The 24425-nt window shown below is 46.9% G+C and overlaps 1 protein-coding gene across 1 annotated transcript in view; it reads left to right on the top strand.

Moving 5' to 3' along the window:
• Positions 1-24425, top strand: part of LOC8052063 (corticotropin-releasing factor receptor 1) — a 192390-nt gene that overhangs the window by 83042 nt on the left and 84923 nt on the right. Inside the window, exon 4 of the mRNA XM_040215631.3 lies at positions 21950-22079. Coding sequence (XP_040071565.1) covers positions 21950-22079 — 130 coding nt within the window. The remainder of the gene's footprint in view (positions 1-21949; positions 22080-24425) is intronic.

Below are 24425 nucleotides of genomic sequence, written 5' to 3'. Positions count from 1 at the left end.
TATATATATATATATATATATATATATATATATATATATATATATATATATACAAAGGCAAAAATGCGTACTGTCAGAGTTACTAATTCGAAGTTTACTACGACGTTTCGAGCGGGGACCACTCCTCATCACCTAATGAAGAACGGTCCCCGCTCGAAACATCGGAATAAACTTCGAATTAATAACTCCGACAGTACGCATTTTTGACTTTTATATATATATATATATATATATATATATATATATATATATATATATATATATATATATATATACATTTTACTAATATAATGTCTGGACATTTACACTTACCAAGTAACCATTTTCAGCTGTGATTTGAGACTGTGTTGCGCTTATCCCGCTCTTATTTATTTATTTTTTGTTTCTCTTGTTTCCGGGCCTTTTTAGTATAGGCTTCCACCAGCTCGCTTGCGCGTGAACTCTAATATCAAGTGAAACAAGTTTGTAAATTAGGGCGACACTATATAGGTTTGAAATCCTATACCAATTTTATTGCCATTTGGTGAGCCACGTACGAATTTTGAAATATATCTTTTCATCCAAATAATCGATTAGTAAATCGAATAGTGATTCGGACGAATTTACTACGACGGGAAGAACGAATTTGCAAATCTCATGGCAATTAGGAAATTTCAGCCATCCTTGGTTTCCGATTGGTCGCGCTCAGTAGCAGCTCCCTCCGCCCAGAGTAGCCTCGAGTCAGAATTCGCGGAGTCTCTACTGACCGGCCAAAAAAGTGCGGCGCTGCAACTGCTCCCGCCCAGACGACTTGATGTATTTGTATACGCCAATGACATCGGCCGCGATCGGCGATTGAGGTTCCGTTAGCGGACGCAAGCGTCAGCGGACGTCTCATATTTCCATACTCTCATTTAACTACAGAAACAAAAACAACAAAAAAAAAATCATCCAGTTCATGCTCACTATGTTCACCACTGACAAGATAGTCGGTAGTCGACGAGTTTGCGTGCAAAGCCGATCAAAACGAGGCACCAGATCAACTTTTACGGCTGCCATCAGGAAAGATCTGGCTTGTCGCGTTCCCTCAACGTCACTCCGAATATTGTTTGTGCCCCGCGCACCATCCTCTTGTAGCAATATTTTTATTGTCCCCATGTGATTTCTTTTTTACGTTCTTACTGGTGTTTGATCATAATTCGGTCATTGAAATAGTTTTTGCTGCCGACCCTACCATTATTTTGACCCTCTGGCAGCAAAGGAATATTATGCCGGCATTACACACGAAATAAGAATGTAGACACTCCGTCCCATATCTCAAATTACATCACAATGTGTTTACACAACTGTAGTGCAGAGGTACGATGAGCAGGGTCTGAGAAAATATTAGTTTCAGTATTTTCAAAAGAGCGACGAAACAAAATAAAGAAAGGACCTCCAATCGGCAGCGCGTGCAAGCAGAGGCAGTAGTGACAGGAAGCGCGAGGTGTGTCTTTCGTATGGCCGGCATCAACTCACGCACTGTCCGAAGATGTACTCTGTTTTACTCGTAGGATTGCAACGCTGCGGAATGTAGGCGTGTGATTTCAGAAAGCGCGTCCTCCCATTTCTACGCGCGAGTGCTCCTGCAACCCAAGCATTGTATACAGTTACGTCCTCGCGCCCGTGCCTTGGCCAGCCCCGTACACAACTTATGCAGTATCGAAAAGGCATAGTTCAAAATTGACGGTCCCACTTCTCCATACCGCTTCAAAACCCCATCTCGCTCAAATCACTTGGCAGCCGGACAATTTTGGCAGGGGGCCTCAAGTTGGGGATTATCCGGTACATGGTCCTCCCAACAATGAATGTGGGCGCGACGCGCCAGAGGGTGAACACGTGAAACGAGGGGCGTAAGAGTGGAGAAGGAAACTCAAGGTCGCAAGCGACGGGAAAAAGGGTTTCGAAATTGGCGCGCGGGTTTTGCAGCATTTGCTCATACGGACAGCCAACGCCGCCCTGGTGGTTCAACTAATGTTTTGTTCAAGATGGCCGCCGTGGTACCGCAGCCTTAAGACGAGACGTGACGGACTTTCTGAATGGAAGTGTATGTTAATGATGATTTGTGCACAATACAAGTTTCTCTGTGAGCTAAGAAAGCAGACATTTCTCAGAGTGCATGACGTATGCGAAGATCGTCCTGTCGACTGAGCTCAAAGTGCGGACTACGCACGTCGTGCGGCCTATGTACCGGATGCGGACGATCTAAAAAGAATACCTTTTTTTTCGGCCTAATTTGTCCGTTTAGGATTATACACCGGATGCGGACTATAAAACGAAAATGCTGTATGTATCGTATATCTGGTTGTATAAGTCGCATTCATTTTTATTAACTTTTTACAGAATTTTTGTCGGCGCGTCTTTCACAATTGTGCGACTTATATCAGCTTCTTTCGTCGAGCGTGGATATTGAGCGCGCACAGTTGCAGCGGGGGCTATATTTTTCTTCGATCGTTGATCAGAATCTTGAAACTTGCCCCAGCTTGAGCAAACACCGAGATCACGATACACATATACGGGCGTATCAAAATATCAGTGTCGTTTCACCGCGCGTATGATAAAATAAAGAATAAGTACGACTTATGTAAAGGACTTATATACCAACTTGTTTTGCAAAAACACCTTTTTATAGGACGTTACGACTTATACAACGGTTCGACTTATTCACCGAAACATAGGAAATATGGCGCACTAATTACTCCGTTTCATCATAAGCGCGAGCGCAGCACGTGTTACATACACGAGAGTGTTGCTATTAACGGCGCATTCATTTGACGATCGCGTGCGCATGGTAGGCCTGCCTGCACTAATGTGCCTCAATGCCTTTCTGTTTAGGGTGATGCCATCGTTTGTAGTACCCGATGCCGACAGCACGCGCTCACAGGGAAAATACAAGGAAATCGAAGGAAACAAAATGTCGCCGTAACACAGTCAGCGCCACGCGCGCGTGCAGGGACACGCTCTTTAAAGCGCTTCAGAACAAAAAATAAAAATAAGCGTTCGAAACAAAATGGTCAGATGTCATCACCCCAAGCAAAGCGCGCATGAAGGCACCCTAGCCTGCACTATACCCTCCTATCTATGCTTGCAAAGCCGGGCAGTTAGATAGCGGAGCCCTAGAGTGCCCGGTCGCAGATTTGGAGCGCGAGGATCTGGTAGCACAGAGCAGTTCTAGGGGAGCCTGCAGTCTGCGCGCAACTTTTGCAGCGGCAAGGATCCGAAACATGGTTTTTAATCCCGAGAAGAAAAGAAGCGGTAGCCCGAGGACCATGAGGAGCCTGGACGAACATTCCATCGCTCGGGACAAGTGTGTTTCAACATCTCGGCGCAGCGGGGCGCCCGTTACATGCCTCTTGTCTGCAGCTCTACCTTTTCCCTTTCGGCGGGCGCGTCTCGGGGCGATCTGCCAGGCTTTGCCAGTATAGAGGAGGCTATGCCTGCACAAACCGTTTGGCTCGCTCTTCTAACTTTTCTTCGCTTGAACTTCCTGTAAAATAGACTAGTGATCTTGGGCCAAAAATAGTGCGTCCCAACAATGTTTTCTTACTTTCGTGAATACTGGGGAAGAGATCGAACAGTCACGCCTCCAGCGGAACGCTTCAGCTGTGGGGAAAACAAACCGTGTTTTTTGTTTGTTTTTGTTCCGAAAAATTGAAGATGACGATTCGAAGGCCGCTCCTCGTGCGACTAAAGCACTTGTCAGAGCGAAGCGCTCGTGCCCAGACCTAGGCTGCCTTCATGTGCGCTTTGCTTAGGGGGGAGACATCTGGCCATTTTGTTCCCACTTTTACATTTATTTTTTGTTCAGAAGCGCGTGAAAGAGCGTGTCCCTGCACGCGCCTGTGGCGCTGACTATGCTATGGCGACATTTTGTTTTCGTCGATTTCTTTGTATTTTCCCCGTCAGCGCACGCTGTCGGCATCGGGTACTACAAAGGGTGGCATCACTCTAAACAGAAGCTCATTGAGGCACCCTACCCAGACCATGATAGGCGACGTTCTATTTATTTGTTATGCTACGTTAGTAAACACATAGAGTTATTTAAATTAACTCTAGAGGTTCAGGTGGCGTAGTGTGGAGTTTCATTTTGAAGCAGACAGAAGACACTCTAAATTTTACTTCCGCGGTGTTAGCTTGGCCCAGCTCGTTTATCTACTTTTTTGTCTTGCCTCGGCGGGATCTGTAATGAATCCTTAATACGTGACTTTTGCGAGCGCACGGGGTTACGGGCCCAGCTTGTTTACGCTCCGCGAGAGCGTGAACTGAACTTCGCCCATAGCGCCTGCCTGGGAAGGAGACACCGCTTGTGCCTGCGTGGGAAGAAAACCTCTCACAGAACGACCGGAGGCACGCCACGTAAACGCACGCAAAAGAGACCATGTAATCAGAAGTTAATCTAGTATAATAAACGCTATTTCATTTTCTCAAATCAACGTCGCATTATTAAATAACGTAACGTCAGCACCCGGCCACCGCTGACATGGCGCAGCCGACATGATCCGCAGAATCCAACGAAACCGGTGACCACGCCCTGATCACGGACTCCAACAAGGGAACGGAAACCACCAGTCAGGACACAATGCGTCAAGAGATACAAGATATCAAAATTCAACTCCAGCAACTAATCCTGGCCTTCAACAACGCACTTTTAACGCCACACCCAGAAAATGGCGTCAACGTGACGGACCGAAACGGACCAGAACGAGAAGTAACCACGACGGATGCTTCTGCGCTGGGCACGACAACGCAGGTGAGCGGCAACGCAACAACGGTTGATTTGCTGTCGGTCATCGTCCAAACGCAACAACAACTGGCCGAGACCCTACGACAGTCCACGAGGCCCCTCCACGTCCACTCCACGAGCGACACTTCGCACGCGATTCCCACGTTCGAGGGGAAGTCATACGAAAGCGTCGCTGAGTGACTTCGAGAAATCGAACGAGTGGCTCTCCTCGCAAACTGGACACCAAACCTCACTCTGCTCAACGCCGTCACCCGCCTTCACGGTGCCGCACGAGACTGGCACAAGTCATACGGTTCCCGGATCGACGACTGGGAAGTATGGAAGGAAGCCATCAAGGAACGCTTCCAACGAAAAATGGGACTTCAACAATTCTTGGAGTACCAACAACGCCGACAGCTCCGCCACAACGAGAGCATTGTGCAGTACATCTACGCGAAGAATGCCATGCTCGAGCGAGCTCCCTGTGAGCTAGGAGCCAGCGAACGGATCTCCTTAATCCTACACGGAATCACCGAGGACAAGTGGGCCAATCCCCTGGCAGCCCAAGGCTGTAAATCGGTTCTCGAGCTGATTGACTGCGCGACGACTTTGGACCACCGCCGTCCCAGAGAAAAGACTCAACCGCGCAAACAAGGCACGCACGAGCATTCGACATCAACGCAGCTGACGAATGCCCCATCACCGAAACCCTTCAAACGCACGAGGCAGGGCAACTGTTTCAATTGCGACCAGCCCGGTCACTTCTCCAGGGACTGTCCAGAGCCGAAAACTGCAGCGACCATCCGTGCAGAGGAGAAACGCGCACAGAAGGGCACGGGTCCAAACGAGAAGAATATCCACTGTTTCTTGCGCACGACAGGAGATTCTCTCCCCATCGTCACCGCCTTCACGGAAAACCGTCCTTTGAAGGCGTGCATCGACACTCGAGCCAACATATCGATCATCGATCCCAGGGCACTACCCCAGGACGCTTGCGTATCGTCGTGGTCCCGAGCAGAGGAATTCGTCAACGTTTTGGACAACAAGTTGACGCCTGACAAGTGCACGTCTCTGACGATCAGCGTTGGATCAACGACGGTCAAGGTACCGGAAATACTCATTCTTCCACTCCTGAAGTCAATTGACCTACTTCTCGGATCAGACTGGCGCCAACTCGCTAACGTGGAAGTCACGTTTCACGTTTCGAACGACATAACCATCGTTGAACTACCTAAGCGTTACGATTCGCCCGCCGAGATTCCAAAGACGACAATCTTCGGAGAAGCTCTGATGTCCAACTTTCACGAGAAACTGCCCCAAGCTGAACGCCTGGCCATGTTCGTGAAGTTCGAGCCAGCACGGAATGACATCGAAGCAGCCCTAAGGCAACGAATCCACACGGCTGTGGACAGGATTACCCAAGACGCCTCGCCGGAAGAACGCGAAAGACTTTTTGGGATACTCACAAAACACCACGCTGCGTTTACGACGATGGAGGAACAACTGGGCACCTGCCCACACGCTGAGCATTCCATCGAGCTACGCGACGAGATCCCCGTGGCGTCGCGGCCCTATCAATGCTCCCCAGCCGACCGGGAATTCATCAAACGACAGGTCAAAGACTATCGCGGGCGTGGAATTGTTCACGAAAGCCAAAGCGAATATGCTGCACCGACGCTTGTGGTCAACCAACACTTCTACGTCGACTACCTCTTGAATCGTCGGATGCCGAGATTTGGCGTGCCCACGACAATCGTCACCGACCAGGCAAAACGCTTCGTCAACAAACAGACTGCCGCTCTGTACAGACTACTTGGAATCACGCACGTGACCTCACCCCCCTACTGGCCTCAAGCCAACGGTCTTGTCGAACGGATGGTAGGGACGCTGAAGAATATAATTCGAAAACTCATCGAACCTCACAAGAATTGGGAGAAGGTTCTACCCGAGGCAGTTTTCTCTGTCAACGTTTCGCGACAGAGTTCGTCACGCTTCAGCCCCTTCGAACTCATGCACGGTTACGTCCCGAAACTTCCCGGACAGCTCAACATCGGAACAGTTGAGGCTGACCTAGACGAGACGACTAGACTCCACGGGTTGGCAAGACAGCGGCACGACGCGAGAAACAACTTGGAAAACTCTCAAGCTTCGGCCAAAAGCCGGTATGACGCAAGGAGCAAGACTCCGAGATTTAAAATCGGCGACTCCGTTTACTGCAGCATCGGAGCGAGGTCAAGCACGATGGACCCGTTCTTCGAGGGCCCATTCGAGATCAAGTCCTTTCCAACCCCAAACACCGTGGTCATCAAAAGGCTGCATTCCATAAAAGGACGACAAAACGAAAGAAAGGCAAACGTCGAGCAACTCCGCCGACACAATACACGCACACCAGCGGCACCGGAGTTATCCGACACCTGCGTCGGCCGAGCGCTCTCCGGCGCAGATGAAAGCGATGAACGTGAAGACGAGGACGGATCCGAAGCCCCAACGCGCGATAAAGAAAACTACGGAGCACTCATCAACCTCGAGGATGACGCTGCAGGTCAGCAACTGTCAAGGACGCGCAGACCTCCGGTCTACCTTGCGGATTACGCGTTGGAGTGATTTGAGGGCAAATCAATTTTAAACCGGGGCGTGTTAGCTTGGCCCAGCTCGTTTATCTACTTGTTTGTCTTGCCTCGGCGGGATCTGTAATGGATCCTCAATACGTGACTTTTGCGAGCGCACGGGGTTGCGGGCCCAGCTTGTTTACGCTCCGCGAGAGCGTGAACTGAACTTCGCCCATAGCGCCTGCCTGGGAAGAAGACACCGCTTGTGCCTGCGTAGGAAGAAAATCTCTCACAGAACGACCGGAGGCACGCCACGTAAACGCACGCAAAAGAGACCATGTAATCAGAAGTTAATCTAGTATAATAAACGCTATTTCATTTTCTCAAATCAACGTCGCATTATTAAATAACGTAACGTCAGCACCCGGCCACCGCTGACAGCGGTAATGCATTCCTATGGGAAAACGCAAATGCGTTTTGTCTTCGCGCTCGACTATAAGAGCAAAATTTGCTTAGTGTTGTGACAATAAAAATTTGGGAAGTTTTTACAATCATATGTACAAAATATGTGTCAAAGCGTTTTTCTTTGGAATTCATGGCGTTGAACACTGTGGTAAAGTAGCCCAATGCAAACGTATAATACGTGGTGAGATAGCAGACTGCTACGCATGTAGTCAATGATATGCAGGCCACAGAGTGAATGCGAAATCAAACAATTAAAACAGACAACAAGAACGAAGCATGGAGTTGTGGAACGAAGAACACGTACAGTCGGCAGCAAAAGTTTGCGGGGCACGGGAGCGCCAGCCGAAAGGACGGACTTCGCCTTCTCACAGCGCGTTGCCGCTCTCAAGACTCACGCTTCGCGCATGTGCTTCCTTTCTTGTTCGCGGTCGTGTTTCCTTCGCTCGCTCTCGTTCGACGCCCACGAGATAACAGGGACTGGCGCAAGATGCCGCGAAATGTTATCTGCAGCATACGCGAGCTTCGTCACCCATCACGGCGGTTGAGGCAGACGCGCGGCATGAGGGCTGACAAAGCAGTTCCCTACGCCGGACCCGGTTATCTGGTGCACGTCGGGCGCAAGCGAGTAAAAAAAAGATGACTGCGAGAAAGAAAGGAAGCACATTCTCGAAGCGTGAACCATTGAGGGCGCGCGCTCGCCGTCAGAAGGCGCAACCAGTCATTTCGGCTGACGCTCCTGCGCCCCCGCAAACTTTTGCTGCCGACTGTACTGGATTAGTAACAAACTGTGCATTAGTAACAAACTGCGTTTCCGTTATCTGATTGCTATTACAGCTTGAATAAACCCCATGCACTTTTTTTTATTTTTATTTTAGAGTGCAGCTCTTAGGCGCCCGTTTGCGGTTGGAGCGGCGTCGGCGTAACCGCGCGTTGCATTATGGGACGTGTGACGTCACTAGGGTACTCTCGTGAGGATTACCCCTGTGAGCGTTACCCCCATGGGGGTAACCCTCACGAGGGTTATCCTCATAAGGGTAACTTTCATGGAGGTTACCTTCGTGAGGAAATTCTCACGGGGTTGCTTTACCCTTACGGGGGAGAGGGTAACCCTCATGAGGGTAACCCCCGTGGCGGTTAACCCTGTGAGGGTTACCCTCGTAAGGGTTACCCTCGTAAGGGTAACCCTTGTGAGGGTTACCCCGTGAGGGTCACGAGGGTAACGTCAAAACATTATCCTCGTCACGCCACATGTGATGTATGGCGTCACACGTGACGTCACGTGACGTCTCCACATCTAACATTGCCAATATTCCTGCTAAATATAGCGGAGAAGGAAGAGGCGCATACTCTTCCCTCCGTACCCTCCCCTCCTCCTCCTCAAGAGCCGCGCTCCAATTCGGCGTTACAGAGAATGGTAAACATCTTTCATGTTTTTTGCTTGAATCGATAGCCTGTATCGGCCATATCACGCTGTACAACATAGACCTGGGCCTCATTTTTTGATAACTTAAACATCGCTCGGTTATAAAAAGAAATCATTAACTAAATAGATTACACTTTTATAATGTAAATAAAGCTACCTAGTACCCCTTACAAATAAAGAAACTACGCTAATCGCTGTAATTCCTTGTCGAAGAGAAAAATATCACGTACTTTTTCCCACAGGAATACACAGGAAGACTGGGAAATTAGACTGTTTGCTGTCTGCTTCAATTTGCAACCGGAAGTCCCGTAGGCACTAGCGCCAGCGGAGCCTCTAGCGTATATTGTAATAAATATATGAGTAAACACCGGGCTGTGGGAACAACGAGCTCGATAAAGCGCCCCCTATATGATCTCCTGCCCAATAATAAAAAGACAGAATCAGAGTCAACAAAATTAGTGTTTTTATTAAATTATTGTAAGCTCAGTTAACGCAAACTTTATTGCGCCTCTTGGTTTGCTTCAACACACAAAATTTTTTTTTACATTTTTTTATGCCCAAGAATAAAATTGTGAGAAGCAGTTGGCATAAATTTTTGATCGTTATGATTATATTACTCTAAACTACTCTTTTAATGCAATAAAACTATCCACGCTGGCAGTGGCCCAGTCCGGCTGAAAACTGCCGCGGCGGCTACTGTAGTTCTTACATGCTGGATTCCTAGCCCTTACTTAACCACTAGATTGCCGCGACATCGCTTTTTTTCTCTCGTCCTATAAAAATGATCTAATAGATGCCTAATCGCTTGAGGCAGCAAAGACCACTGGTTGCTCTTCACTGACTTGTCTTCGCTGCTCTTGAGTCCGGTGTCTGCCTTCCTTCTGCGCTTTAAATAAGGTACCCACAAGCATTAAACGAAACAAATATTTACACCCTAGCATTAGTTTTATGTTGTTTTATTTCAATTATTTTATTACCTGTTGCTTACAAAGAAGGTTCTGTGAAATATAGCATGAATCATATCGTACCTTAATGTGAAACATTATATTATACGAATAATTCACGCTCTGATCTTTGTTGGGCTGCTTTTCTGACACCTTTTTATTACTATTTTTGCATTCACAAAATACAAGTGTCGACCAATTATCTCTTTGATAATTCGCTTGATCGCGCATCGCCCCTTGGTCGGTGCAGTACGAATGCTACCGCCCGAAGCTCTGGATCGGCCATCTTTCTACTACGCACTTTCGGCCACGCGAAGCGTGGTGGGGGCTGAACAGCTGCGTGCCGAAGGGAACGTTTTCTGGTCGATCGCCCTTGCTCGTGGAAGACATTCTTGTGGTTTATTTTACTTTTTTTCTTAAACCTTTTTTTTTTAAACGGAAGTACAGTTAAACCCGTTTATAGCGAACAGCAAGAAATGCTACGATCAATTCGATATAACAAGTAATTCGATATAGCAAAAACCATTTACAACAATCCTCCACGATGCCTTCGTTGCAAGGCGAGAGCTTCTCTTTCTTTCTCATCTTTTCGCTTCCGCTTTGTAACAACGCGCTAAAAAGATTTTTTTTTTTTTTTTGCATACTTCCAGAGTTTGTTTTTTTAGTTTATCTCCCCTTCTGAATTGCTTCTCTTTGTGAAAAACCGTTTTGCAATGAAAAGTTTTTTTTTTTTTTTTCTGTGCATGCGAGCAGGGTGTATTTTTTCTTTCTCAACTTCCGAATCGCTTCTATTCGCTCAATTTTGTTCGCAACTTGCGCTTTTTAAATTTTCTTTCTTTCCTACCTTTTTTTGGAGATGAAACTACAGGCTAGAAGACGATTGTTTGCGCTTTTTGGGAAGCCTTCCCGGAGGGAAAAGGTTCGATATAGCGAATATGTTGTTCGTTATAAAAAGTACTTTTTACAAGCATTTTTATTTAAATTTTTTGTGCATTCGATATAGACAATTATTCGCTGTAGGTTGGTTCGTTCTAAACAAGTTTCGCTGTAGCTAACCTTGAGGGCCCCGGGGAAAATTCTACGAAATTACTGCATCAGAGAAAGGTAACACAACCTGCTTCGAGAACACAGGCGGCGCGTCTAGAGGGTTTGGCGTACGAACTGTGAACTGAGACTGAAGTGTTGTTTGGATAGCAATAAATCGGGAAGGATGTAGATGTGTCAACTATTCAGCAAGTATTTTCCCTACAACGCACTTTAAAGTGTCTCTCTTGAGTGGAGTTGCTTTACTCTGTCCGCACACGCGAGTTTGAGCACTCCCAAGTGGCCGAAGTACTAGAACAGCTTCCATGGTTAGAACGCCTAGATGTGACATAGTAGGCAAGCTATCGATACTTCGTGTATATTAGAAATCGGAACGAGCTACAACCGCGAGTCACTATGACACCCGTGCTTCATGCGATACAACCAAATCAAGGAATAGATTTTCTCGCGACATGCAAGTGCCGATGTCCCAGCAACTCCCGGTCGTGTTACAACGTAACTAAGAAAACGTAACAAAACGTTCCTTTTTCATCGGGCCTTCACTTTTACTTTTAAATAAAGCACTATGTCGGAAGGTACAGTCTGTTATAGTGCACAGAGAAAAGAACATAGCGCCACAATAAAACATTGCGGCCTCTGCACTCGCGGAAGGTTAATGTATCTACTGTGTCGAACCTTGACTTTTACTCAAGCGTGTCGAGGGCGCAACACACTTCCCTGTTTTTTTTTTTTTTTTTTTTTTTTTTTACAATGCGTTTAACAGGCATTCGGTTCGTGCCACGTGGAAATTTGAAACAAGCTGTGCTGTCTTCCTCGGGTGCTACGCTTTCGCAGGTTTTTCTTCGAGTCCTCCAAGGCAGCTATGAACATTAACACAAGGTTTGAAAAAAAAACTTCCCACCCGAACAAGGGCCATTGAGCAGAAAATCCCATTTGACAATCAGTCGCCCAGCCTCTACCACACTTCACGCGGCCGACTGTGTGATGTGGTAAGACGACCGATCGGGAACTTCCGATGGCCGTATTCGCGAGGTCGGGAAGCGAGATCCAGCAAACTACCATAGGAATCAGTGAACCTTGATGTCATCATGGCGTCGTGCTTTCACCTGACGTCGTGAGGTTACTTGACTTTGCTGCGTCACGTAAAACAGTGACGTCATGTCACATCATGACGTCACAAGAGGGGCAAAACCAGTTACTCCCTTGTTACGAGGATCTGTCATTTTCAGTGGAAAGAGTTTTTTTCCATGCTAAGTAGGCTAAAAGTTAAAAAGAAGTCTAATCCGAATGGTCTCCCCAATTATTTTTTAAAGCGCTACACCCAGTTGTTGACTGAATATTCAGCTAAGATCTTTCAAATTTTGTTAATCACTCGTGAGGTGACTGACGACTGGAACAGAACTCGAGTAATACCGATTCACAAAAAAGGAGGTGCAGTTTAGTGTCAAATAAGTGGCCAGTATCAATGCCTTGTAATTGTTTCAAGTTACTAGAACGCGTGGTGGACGGTTTTATTAAAATTGTTTTACCTGAGAAGGGTATTTTATCGCCTAGAAAACATGAATTTTGGAGAGAATGTCTATCGTCACGCATTTTGTAAAGTCAGTCCATGAGTTTTCCACGAAATTCCATTACTCAAGGCACGTTTATGTAATTTTCTTGGATTTTTGTAAGGCCTTTGACGAAATACCACATAAAAACTTGCTTATAACCTAGATTGTTTTACTTTAAGAATGGAACTCAGTTTGTTGATGTCCACGGTCATGATTCCGAGGGTCTTGCTGCCGCATCTAGTGTTTCTCAAGGGAGTGTGCTGAGGCCATTGCTTTGCGTAATGTACGTTAATTATCTCGCTGATATAGTGTCGCATTCGTTTTTGATCTTATTGCTCGCGGACGACCGTAATATGTATAAAGACATCAACTCTGCTGGCAATCATCTTGACTTTCAAGAATCTATCGTTGAATTAGATAAATGGTGTGAAAATCAGGACATGAACTTGAATATCGAGAAAACATTGCTTTTGAGAATTACAAGGAAAATAAATAATTGTTCAGTTGTGTATCACTTACTTAGCCGTGCTATTCCAGGAGTTGCCAGCTATAAATATTCGTCATTATGACTAATTTATTAACATGGAGGGAGGGGGGGCTCACGCATATCTCGAATATTTGCTCCACGGCATTCTAGAAATTGTGTTTTCTAAGGTGTAAACTCAGACACGTCACTTGTGACATTGAGCTTCCTGCATATACCACATTCAATATGTCCAAGCTTGACTATGAATCAGTCATTTGGGACCCATACACTAAATATACATTAAACAGATGGAGATTGTTCAAATAAAGTCGGTCAGAATTGTATTGGGTAAACACAAGAGAATAGACACCCTCACAAATTTTATGAGAGAAAATAACATACCAAAACTAGAATCACATATAAAGTTACTTGTATACCGTATTTACTTGAGTAATAGCCGCACTGTTTACGAAGAAAACCTAAGGGTTCGCTTTTCTGTGGAGCACGAAGATTGCCAAACAGCGCGATCCACAGCATGACTCCAGCTGTTCGTCTTCGTGCGAAGATACCAGCTTTGAAGGTTGCATTTGTATGGAGAATCGTGTTCCCAATCTGGTTATTTGCTATGGTGTTTATGCGCAACGCAATGATTGGCTGCTTGTGTGTTATGTTGGAAAGTAGACGCAAGGGCCTTGTTCATAAATAGTGCGGCTCTTACTTGAGTAAATACAGTATCATTTCTTCAAAATATATTAACACGGGAAGTAAACACAGAGACACCCATTTATCTAACTCCGCATAGCACAAGAAAGACACGACAGACCAAGGAACACTCTTTGCAATCCATATTCGCCCAGACAAATGCTTTTAAGCGCGTTTTTTTTTTTTTTTTTCGTATAGTTTTTAAGTGGGATTCACTTCCGGAGGCTATATTTCGAACATCTAATTTCAATCAGTCTATAATAGATTATTTACTTAATGAACCTAATTTTTCTGCAGCGTTGGCCTTGTCTATATGTTTATATATATATTTTGTTGCGAAGACGACGACGACGGTCACTGTCGCGAAAGACGAAAAGGAGCCCGCGCAGTTGTGTTGCGCGAGCTGGGGGTTTTCTTCAGGCATATTTGTAGCAGGCATCGCTGCTGTTCTTTAACATATCACCCTCAAATATATAAATCATATTCACCCTCACAAGTGATGGAGGTTAGGACCATCCCTATCCTCTCTTGTCCTGGAGCTCCGCAGCGGGCGATCAACGCAGGCCACCATGCCCGACGAGACCGGGAACGCCACCCAACAACGCGCACCCGCCCCTCCGACCGTCAGAAATCGACACCGAGACCCATCAGTTTTCAGCGGGGCGCCAGAAGCTGACGTCAACGACTGGCTCAAAAGTTATGATCGGGCAAGTCAACATAACAGGTGGGACGACAGCTTCAAGTTAGCAACTGTCGTATTTTTTTTAAAGATACCGCTCTACAGTGGTTCGATAACCACGAAGACGAGATCAATTCGTGGGAGGGATTCCAGACGGCTTTCGCGGAAGTCTTCGGAAAGCCAGAAAGTCGCAAGCAACAGGCCAAAGATAAACTTGCCAGAAGGTACCAATCCCAAACAGAGTCATCTACTGCCTACATTGAGGACGTCCTTCGCCTGTGCCGACGTGTCGACCATGACATGAGAGAAGAGGACAAAATCCGGCACCTATTTAAAGGACTGTCACATGACCTCTTCTCGGTCGTCGCTCCGAAGTCGCCTCCGACTCTCCAACAGCTCATTACGAAGTGCAAAAGATTCGAAGAGCTACAAAGTGCACGCATCATGAAACGTCCATTTGAGCGTCTCCCCGAGGTGTGCACAAACAACGGATCGTCATCGGAGCGTCCTGACCTAATTCGTCAGATCATCCGCCAGGAGCTACAGGCATACTTAGCCCCACTGCACGCCCCGGACGTTGCAGTACACCAACGAATGGACACTGCAAGTGTTCAGAACGTAGTACAGGACGAACTACGCACGGCTCTGAACCAAATCCAGGTAGTTTCCCCTATCTACGCGCCGACAACGCAAGCATCAACACCACTTTGCCGTATGGAACACGACATCCAATCACGTTACAGGACTCCGTTCCTGGATCGCGCTCAACCACCATATCGACCTTACGGGCAACGACGACCGACTGACATATGGCGCACCGACGATCAACGTCCAGTATGCTTTTATTGCCACGCAGCTGGTCACATCGCCCGTTACTGCCGCAGACGAATGACCGACAATGCTTCCTATCGTGTAGCTGCTAGTTTTGCTCGCTAATCAAGAAATTTCGATGCAAGCCCCACCTCTGACGCCCTCCTCTCCGACGCTCGCCATCCTACCGATGCCCCAGAAGCATCAGACACCCTCCGCCGCCGGTCGCCCTCTCCATACCCAACGCGCCGCCGCTCCGTTTCTCCGTTCAACCGCGCTGCAGTTGCGTCGACGCCGTCGTCAAACTAAAGAGGGCAGCCTGCGTTGCCTCCGGAGGTCAGGCTGCGCTGCCGCAATTTGACGCAAATTCTCCTCTTATTGGTCCGACTACCGTCAATGTTTGTATCGGAGGGCACGAATTCGTCGCCTTGGTCGACACGGCAGCCGCAAAGTCATGCATCTCAGAAGACGTCTGTCGCCGTTTACGTAGGGTTCTCACTCCAGCCAGTGGACACTTATTGCGCGTGGGCAATGGTGAATTAATCCAACCCCTAGGATGTGCCATCATACCTTTGTCCCTTGCAGGCATGTCCTAGATCATTGAATTCCTTGTGCTTTCAAACTGCGTCGCTGATGTTATTTTAGGATGTGACTTCCTAACGTCGACTGACGCCCTCATAAACTGTGCAGCTGGTGAGCTAGAATTGAACAGTTGCGATTCTGTGGATGATCCTCCTAGTTCATCAGCCCAGACCCTTCGTACAGATGATGACCTCCATGTACCACCCCTATCCACCGTAATCGTCGAGCTGAGGCCCGAGCCACCCATCACTGGAACCTACGCACTAGTCGAACCTTCCGAAAGACTATTTCTGAAGAAAAATGTTGCCGTACCTATTCCCTTGTGTCCATAGTGGAAGGCCACGTTCCTGTTTGCCTTGCTAACACCTCTCCCGAGCCGCAAATACTTCCACGAAACACTCAAGTAGCAACTATAAACCGATATGAAGAACACATCATTGCCCCTCTTCACACCGACGTATCGTCAACTGGCTGTCTCCAGACATCTGCACGCCGCACTAGCGACATGATAAAAACAATGGTGGATGCCGCCTTACCTGCCGCAAAGCACTACTTTTTGGTCACCCTCCTCTCAACATGTTCCGATTTATTCTACTTCGACAGCCGAGTTCTCGCTCAAACGTCCGTGGTGCACCATCGTATCGATACCGGAGGTGCATCTCCAGTGGAAAGTAGACCTTATCGAATCTCACCCATGGAGCGTAAAACCATCCAACAGCATGTCACAGAAATCTTGGAAAACAACATAATTGAGCCCTCCTTCAGCCCTTGGTCATCTCCCGTCGTTCTCGTTAAAAAGAAGGATGCCTCTTGGCGCTTCTGCGTGGACTACCGCCGTCTAAACAAGGTGACCAAGAAAGATGTTTACCCGCTGCCAAGGATCGACATCTTAGATGCGCTGCAAGGTTCATCATTATTTTCATCAATGGATTCCCGAAGCGGCTACTGGCAGATACCCGTCGCTCAAGCTGACAAAGCGAAAACAGCCTTCATTACACCTGACGGCCTTTATCAGTTTAACGTAATGCCGTTTGGTCTCTGCAAAGTCCCCGCAACCTTTGAAAGGATCATGGACACGCTGCTCCGCGGCCTCACTTAGAATGTATGCCTGTGCTACCTTGACGATGTCGTCGTCTTTTCAGGGACGTTTAATGAACAGGTGCACCACCTCAAACAAGTGTTTAATTGCTTCCGGTCCGCCCGCCTACAGTTAAACTTCAAGAAAAGCACATTTGGAACTCAACTACTAAAAGTACTTGGGCATCTAGTAAGCGGTGATGGTATTCGCCCAGATCCTGACAAACTTCGAGCCGTTTCAGGATTTCCTACCCCGAAAGTTCAAAAGGACGTCCGTGCTTTTCTTGAATTGTGCACTTATTTCCGCAAGTTCATTCCTGGCTTTGCTCACGTTGCTGAACACCTTAATCAGTCAGCTCCTTCGCACCAACACCAAATTCGAATGGGGACCATCACAAAATCAGGCGTTTGGATCCCTAAAATTGACTTTGACAAGCAGTCCCATCCTCGGTCACTTTACCCAAGGAGCCGAAACCGATATACGCACCGACGCAAGTGGACACGGCATCGGAGCAGTCTTGGCCCAGAATTCTAGAGGCACCCAACAGGTTATCGCATACGCAAGTCGCACCCTCACACCAGCTGAGCGAAACTATACTATCACTGAAAAGGAATGTCTGGCTGTTATATGGGCCATATCAAAGTTCCGTCCCCATCTCTATGGCATTCATTTTCGCATAGTGACCGACCACCATGCCCTCTGCTGGCTCGCCATTCTTGAAGACCCGTCAGGCCGCCTCGAAAGATGGTCTCTCAAACTTCAAGATTACAACTTCACCGTCCTCTACAAATCAGGAAAAAGACACCTGGATGCCGACGGCTTGTCCCGGTGCCCCCTTCCAACAGCCTCTCCTCTCCAAGACTCACGCATTTCCCTCGCAACGGCTCCTCTGACCCATGTTGACATTGCCGCTGCCCAGATGGCTGATCCTTTCCTTAAGCCAATAATTGAATATCTTCGTGGCACAAACCTACATCCCCTTCAACGCACAGTACGCATGGCGCGTCTATTGGCGCTTCACAACGGGACGACTCTATTCAGGCAAAACTATGAACCGCAAGGACGACCCTGGCTTCTTGTCATTCTCCGTTCCCTTCAAAAGGACATTATTCGCGCTAATCATGACGACCCAACTTCCGGGCATCTCGGCTTCTCCAAGACTTATTTCCGAGTTCGAGCCAGTTACTTCTGGAACGGAATGTATCGCGATATCAACAAATACGTCCGATCATGTCACGACTGCCAAACAAGAAAACACCCAACGACAAAACCACCCGGAACACTTTACTCGCCTTCACCACCTAGCTACCCCTTCCAAAGAATTGGAATTGACTTCTTGGGCCCATTTCCCACGCCTCCAAACAACAATCGATGGGTCATTGTAGCCATTGGCTACAATACCCGCTATGCTGAAACTAAGCCAGTTCCTGATGCTACCGCAAGAGAGGTTGCGAACTTCTTTCTGAACTCCATTCTGCTACGCCACGGCGCTCCACAGTCAGTCACAAGTGACCGAGGCACGCCCTTTATTGCCAAACTTCTCAATGAAGTCCTGCAGCTCGCAAGTACAGTCCATCATGTAACAACTGCTTACCACCCGCAGGCTAATGGGCTCACCGAGCGACTGAACCATACACTAGCAAGCGTGATGTCAATGTATGTTGAAGAAAACCACACCGACTGGGACGCAATCCTTTCTTTTGTCACTTACGCGTACAATACCGCCCGACAAACAACTACAGGATTTTCGCATATTATCTTTTATACGCTCGTGATCCACTCACGAGTCTCGACACTGTTTTGCCATACGTGGAAAATTGTTCGGATCCCTACACATCTGACGTCGTGTCCCGAGCCCAAGATGCCCGCCAACTTGCCTGACTGCAAACTCTGCAGTCCCAACAACAACACCCCCTTCGCCATGCGGACACTCACATACCAGTCTTTTATAATGTTGGTGATCTCGTCTTGCTCAAGACACCATTTCGCCAAACCGGCAAATGCGAAAGGCTCCTAAAAACGTTGTTGGGCCGTATCGCATTGTTCGTTGCCTTTCCGATATCAATTACGATATAGTGCCCGTGACCCAGCCCCGCGACCGTCGCTCGAGGTGTTAGGACATCGTTCACGTGGATCGTATGAAACCGTACATCTGCTCAACCTAACCAACACCCCAGTGCCGGATGACTGTCCCTACCACCACGGGGGGGAAATGTTACGAAGACGACGACAACGGACACTGTCGCGAAAGACGAAAAGGAGCCCGCGCAGTTGTGTTGCACGAACTGGGGGTTTTCTTCAGGCATATTTGTAGCAGCCATCGCTGCTGTTTTTTAACAGATCAGCCTCAGATATATATATATCATATTCACCCTCATAATATGCATATATATATATATATATATATATATATATATATATATATATATATATATATATATATATATATATATATATATATATATATATATATATATATATATATATATATACATATATATATATATATATATCAGGGATGGGCAGTATTTCAAATACAAGTATTTGAAATACGTATTTCAAATACTTTGTGTATTTTGCATTTGTATTTAACTACAAATTGGGTAATGTATTTGACGTGTGTATTTATATACTAAAACGTGGGTATTTCAAATACAATTGTAATTAAATACAATTGTGTGGGCGAAAATACATCCCTCAAATTTATTGTCACGACTCATTTTGCTCATCCTAAGACGTGCCCAGAGCAGGGAGAAAACTATGTTCTGCACCGAATGCAGTGTCTCCCAATCAAGCACAGGCGTTTAGTGACTTTGTGATTACGGTGCCAGTCCAGGGCAAGAATAGAACCGAAATCGACATTCACAGGCAAACTGGCTAATTAAGTGCCTGTGACCACTTGTGATGCTTTCCAGCTTGATTTCCATCCATATATTTGCCTGGAACATTCTAAATGCGTGGGTCGTCCAGATTTCCGTAACTGGTGCGAGTTGCAACAATAAAAAATTCTCTGGCTAGTTCTGCACGTCTTGGTCGTCTCGGTTTTTTGTTGGTCTATACCAAAGTGTAATCGACAAAAAAAGCTGCTTGAAGCTCTGTACTTTTTCACCTATTAAGTCCAAGCTGATTACGTTTTTTTGTGATTATGTTTCTATTACATTACTAGAGCCTTACACACTAACTCCCGAGTGTGCGACGCAAAATTAAAATGAGATACCCAGAAACCCGTTGCAGGTGCCCTGAAGTAGCTGACGCCAATTTTGAGGAATGTATTTGGAAAAGTATTTGGAGGAGACCAAATACATTTGGTTGTATTTGTATCTTGTACTTAAATGCTTTTTTGGAAATGTAATTAGATATGTAATTAAATACATTTTTGACAAATTATTTTGTATTTGTATTTCGATACATATTTGCATGTATTTTGCCCATCCCTGGTATATATATATATATACATATATATACTGCAGGGGGGCCTGAAAACTCCCCTGCAGTAGTGTGAAATAAATCAATCATATGACACCATGATAACTTTTGACGTCACCGTCATGTAACCTCGTGACGTCACACACAGACAGCATGCGCCAACTTCTAAGTTCAGTTGTTGAACTCCCAGCATGGGATCTCCACAACTGAACTAATCTTGTAGTTGGCACATGATGCCTCCATGCAGGGGGGTACCCTTTCCTCATTTTTTTCGTTCCGCCTTTCGTTGTTTGAAGCGCCATGTAGATGCTAGTTGCAAAAATGGGCAGTCCATAAAGTACGGTAAAACGCCATCTAGTCGCTATCCATCAACATGTATGAATTCCAGAGTGTACAGTGCAGTTACCAAAGCAACTGCCCCCCGAAAAAGGTGGCCCGTCCAATGACGGGAGGCTAATACCCCTTGATAAAGGTGTTTTTTTTTACAAGTACCGCCAACCACTGGTATGAAAACCCGTAAGACACGTGCCCCTAGCGGGTGCTCCGCCGCCCTTCGCTTCCAAGGGCCACTCAGTTCAGTGCTGCGCGGCCATTAGCTTTCAAGAACCGCTCAGACACGGGCCTTGCGCACTGGCGCGTTTGACCAACACCACCTAGACATACGGCCTCCGCGCGCGTCATCACAGTCAGATCGATCGAGGCGTGTGATTGGGCACGAGTGCTGCCTCAGTGTTCGACTGGGACTCGTGTACCAATCAGCACTTCAAACGTCGGGCTCGGGCCCAATAGCCGAGTTAGCGCGATCCGACTCTGATGACGCTTCATAGGGGGAGAGCAGAGGCCTTCTGTCTAGGTGGGGTTGGTTTGAAGCTACTTGTAAGACAAACGCGAACCCATCTAGGTGCTTTGCGGGAGGCTAGAACCCCTCCACGTGTTTGCGTTTGTCATGCGAGTAGCGTCAAACGCGCCAGTGCCCGAGGCCCGTGTCTCGAGCGGCTCTTGAACGGAAATGGCGGCGCAGCACTGAAATGAGCGGCCCTTGGAAGCGAATGGCGGCGGAGCACCCGCTCGTAGCACCTGTCTTGCGCGTTTCGACAATGATGGTTGGCGGCACTTGTAAGCGTGAATTCTATCAATGGACTTTTGCGGGGAAACGAGTCATAGGGGAAAGAGAGGGGGCGGGGAAGGGGGAGTGGGGGGGGGGGGGAGGGCGAGTACTGCTTGTGCAAGCAACGTCTATGGGCAGTATCGTAACTGAGCTAATCTAGTAACGTTGGCAACTTCCTAGGTCATGCGCAACACATTGTCTGCCCCCCGTCTTAATCAGCACAACAAAGCTATTGTAAAAAAATAGAGTATTTGAGTGTAGGTGTCTGCGTTTGAAAGTAATGCTAAAATAAAATAAAACGTTTGCCTTTAAAACTCTCTGAACGTGATCTCTTTTAACAAATCAATCTCTAAACTATCACCATTTTTGTGCATTGCAGGTCCCTGCAGTGCTCTCGCCTCCGCGTGCACAAGAATCTAGTGGCGTCACTCATCGTACACTCGGTGTTGCTGGCTGTCATTTCTTTCCCGGCTGTCTTGGGACCGCGATGGACTACGTACAGTCACGTGGTAAGTCATTCGATGAGTTGTTCCCACTAAGTAAATACGCACGTTTGGGTTTCTTTTTAATCTAAAGAACTGTCCTCGGCGGGTTGTACTTGAATGCATTTAGTGCTGAAACGAAACAGCGATCGCCGTCTGTTACTAACCGCCATATTCACTGAGGTCTATTCAGTTATTTCCAAACGCGCTATTGCATTTTAAATTGTAAAACTTTGGCACTCTCAGTCACCTTGACTGCGACCGAAACCTCTTTTTTTTTTTCATAGATGTGAACACTTTGTTTCCTTGAAATATCCGCGGGTGCATGAAGGGTTGTTAACAAAACAAACATGATCTAAATTGAAAAAAAAAAAATCAGTCACTCTTCGCTTCACTACCAGCAGCGGATGCCTCACTACACGACGTTACGCAAAATAAGTAGAGAATAATAATCACACCTCAAACGTGCTGAGCTTCACGTGAGTCGATTATTTATTAATGCGAAAGCATTAACTGTCCCATGGCGCGGAGCGGGCGTTGTCTGTCCACCAAAAACGGCACCTAAGTAACCACTGGCTGAGACGCGCCATATCAGATGCTTCATCACGGAAGCCGGCGGGGCCACTCAAGGTCAAAGAGGACGCGCCTCAGAAATAAAACAAAAAGAAAAGCAGAGCAACGCAGATGCATCGTCACGGAATCCGTGGAGCCGGAGGGTGCACCGCGCCTGCGCAGTGGGGGAGCCTGAGGTCACCGCCGGAGCGCCGTGTGAAAAAGGAAGATGTCGCGCGCTGCTTGTAGGAACGCGCTTCGTGTAGGAATGCTTTTGCATTCCTACACGTAAGCAGTCTTAAGTGTCTCTGCCGAATTTTTTTTTATTATTGTATTTACGAGATACTGCAGGCCAATAATGCCACCCAAGCAACGGTGGACGCAATTGTACGAGAATGTGTTTTGCTAAGGCGGAACACATTTTAAAGATTATTGAAAATTAAACTACATTTTTTCTTCGGGATATTTTGACCGCGGCGGACGTCGTGTTAGGATTGTAATGTGACAATTAGCAATTTATTTGCCTAAAAGCAGTGTTGGCGGTGACGCGTTACTAATAACGAAGTTACGGGTAACGCATTACAATTTTTTCGGTTACGCGTTACGTACACGTTAGAGTTTCGAAACAGTAACGCGTAACGTACTTACGTTACTTATTTGGAGTTAGGGGTAACCTAGTTAAGTTACTTATCACATATTATTCCCGGGAAATAAAACAAATTACACCTCAATGTTTGTCGTGTTTCTGGGCGCCAAGTTAGGTAGATGTTTAATTTTTTTAAAGTTTTGTTTCATTTTTTTTTTTGTAAGTGTTTAAGCGAGACCATAAAAAAGATAAAGTAATTGCGTTCAGTTTGTGCATGAACACATTGTTTCTTGAAATGTAGCACTTATTCAGAGCTGTAACGTCAAAATATAAAACGTGTTAAGTCATAATTAAGAAAGTAACGCAAATGTCACGTGCGCTACTTTTTATCGGTAGCGGTAGCGATAGCGCTTCCCTTTTATTAGAGAGTTTTAGGGAACCGTTTTTGCACATCCGATGCGGTACGATGGGCCCTCCGGTACGAACTGCGCACGCGCTGCCACAGAAGACTCGCCTATGCACAGTTCGCACCGGACGGCACATCCCACCGGATCGGATGTGGAAAAACGGTTCCTTAAAACTCTGTATTTTGAAATAAAGCCAGGTCGGCAACGCAAGCCACTAATTTACTTTCTTTTAATATTAATTTTAGTTCGCACGTTAGATGTGCCTCCCCATGTCAACATATGGCATAACACTCGTGTGACTTCGTACGACACAATTCAGCTCCGCGCTATTCTCTGTCAGATTTATTACGCCGTGAGCGGACGATGCTACCGGTACTAGACGCGGGAAAGTCCACCGGAAGTCCCACCCGGATAAAACCTCAGCCTCCAGCTATGGGTGCGGGTAGCGAAACACTGCGAGCCGTAAACGCTTACGTGGACGCAAGAGAGTCGCGCTCTAACCCGCTGTTTTTTCGGTCGCTCAGTTCCGAGCGCTTTAATTTTGTAAGTTCCGGTATGGTGGGCATTAAGGCAGCCTAACTTTACCATAGAGTAGCCCGGAGCCCAACCTGTACTCTATTTCACCTTATGATGTACCGCAGGAAAGGCTACAAGCGCGAGCTCCCAGCTCTAAGGCACATCTCGGCGGCACAAGCTCTCGTGCATAAAGGGCAGCTGCAAACGCTGTGAGCTCGAGCTTCTAGCCTTCTCTCCGGTACAACATAAGTTGAAACGGAGTATTGTGGTCTAAATTCCAGCAATTGGTATAGCGTATTTTGACAATATACA

The sequence above is a fragment of the Ixodes scapularis genome, unplaced genomic scaffold (assembly GCF_016920785.2).
Source record: "Ixodes scapularis isolate PalLabHiFi unplaced genomic scaffold, ASM1692078v2 PGA_scaffold5__190_contigs__length_132052651, whole genome shotgun sequence".
Classification (NCBI taxonomy): Eukaryota; Metazoa; Arthropoda; class Arachnida; order Ixodida; family Ixodidae; genus Ixodes; species Ixodes scapularis.
The sequence above is the reverse complement of the archived record's forward strand: the minus strand, read 5'-3'. Positions and strand labels throughout refer to the sequence as shown.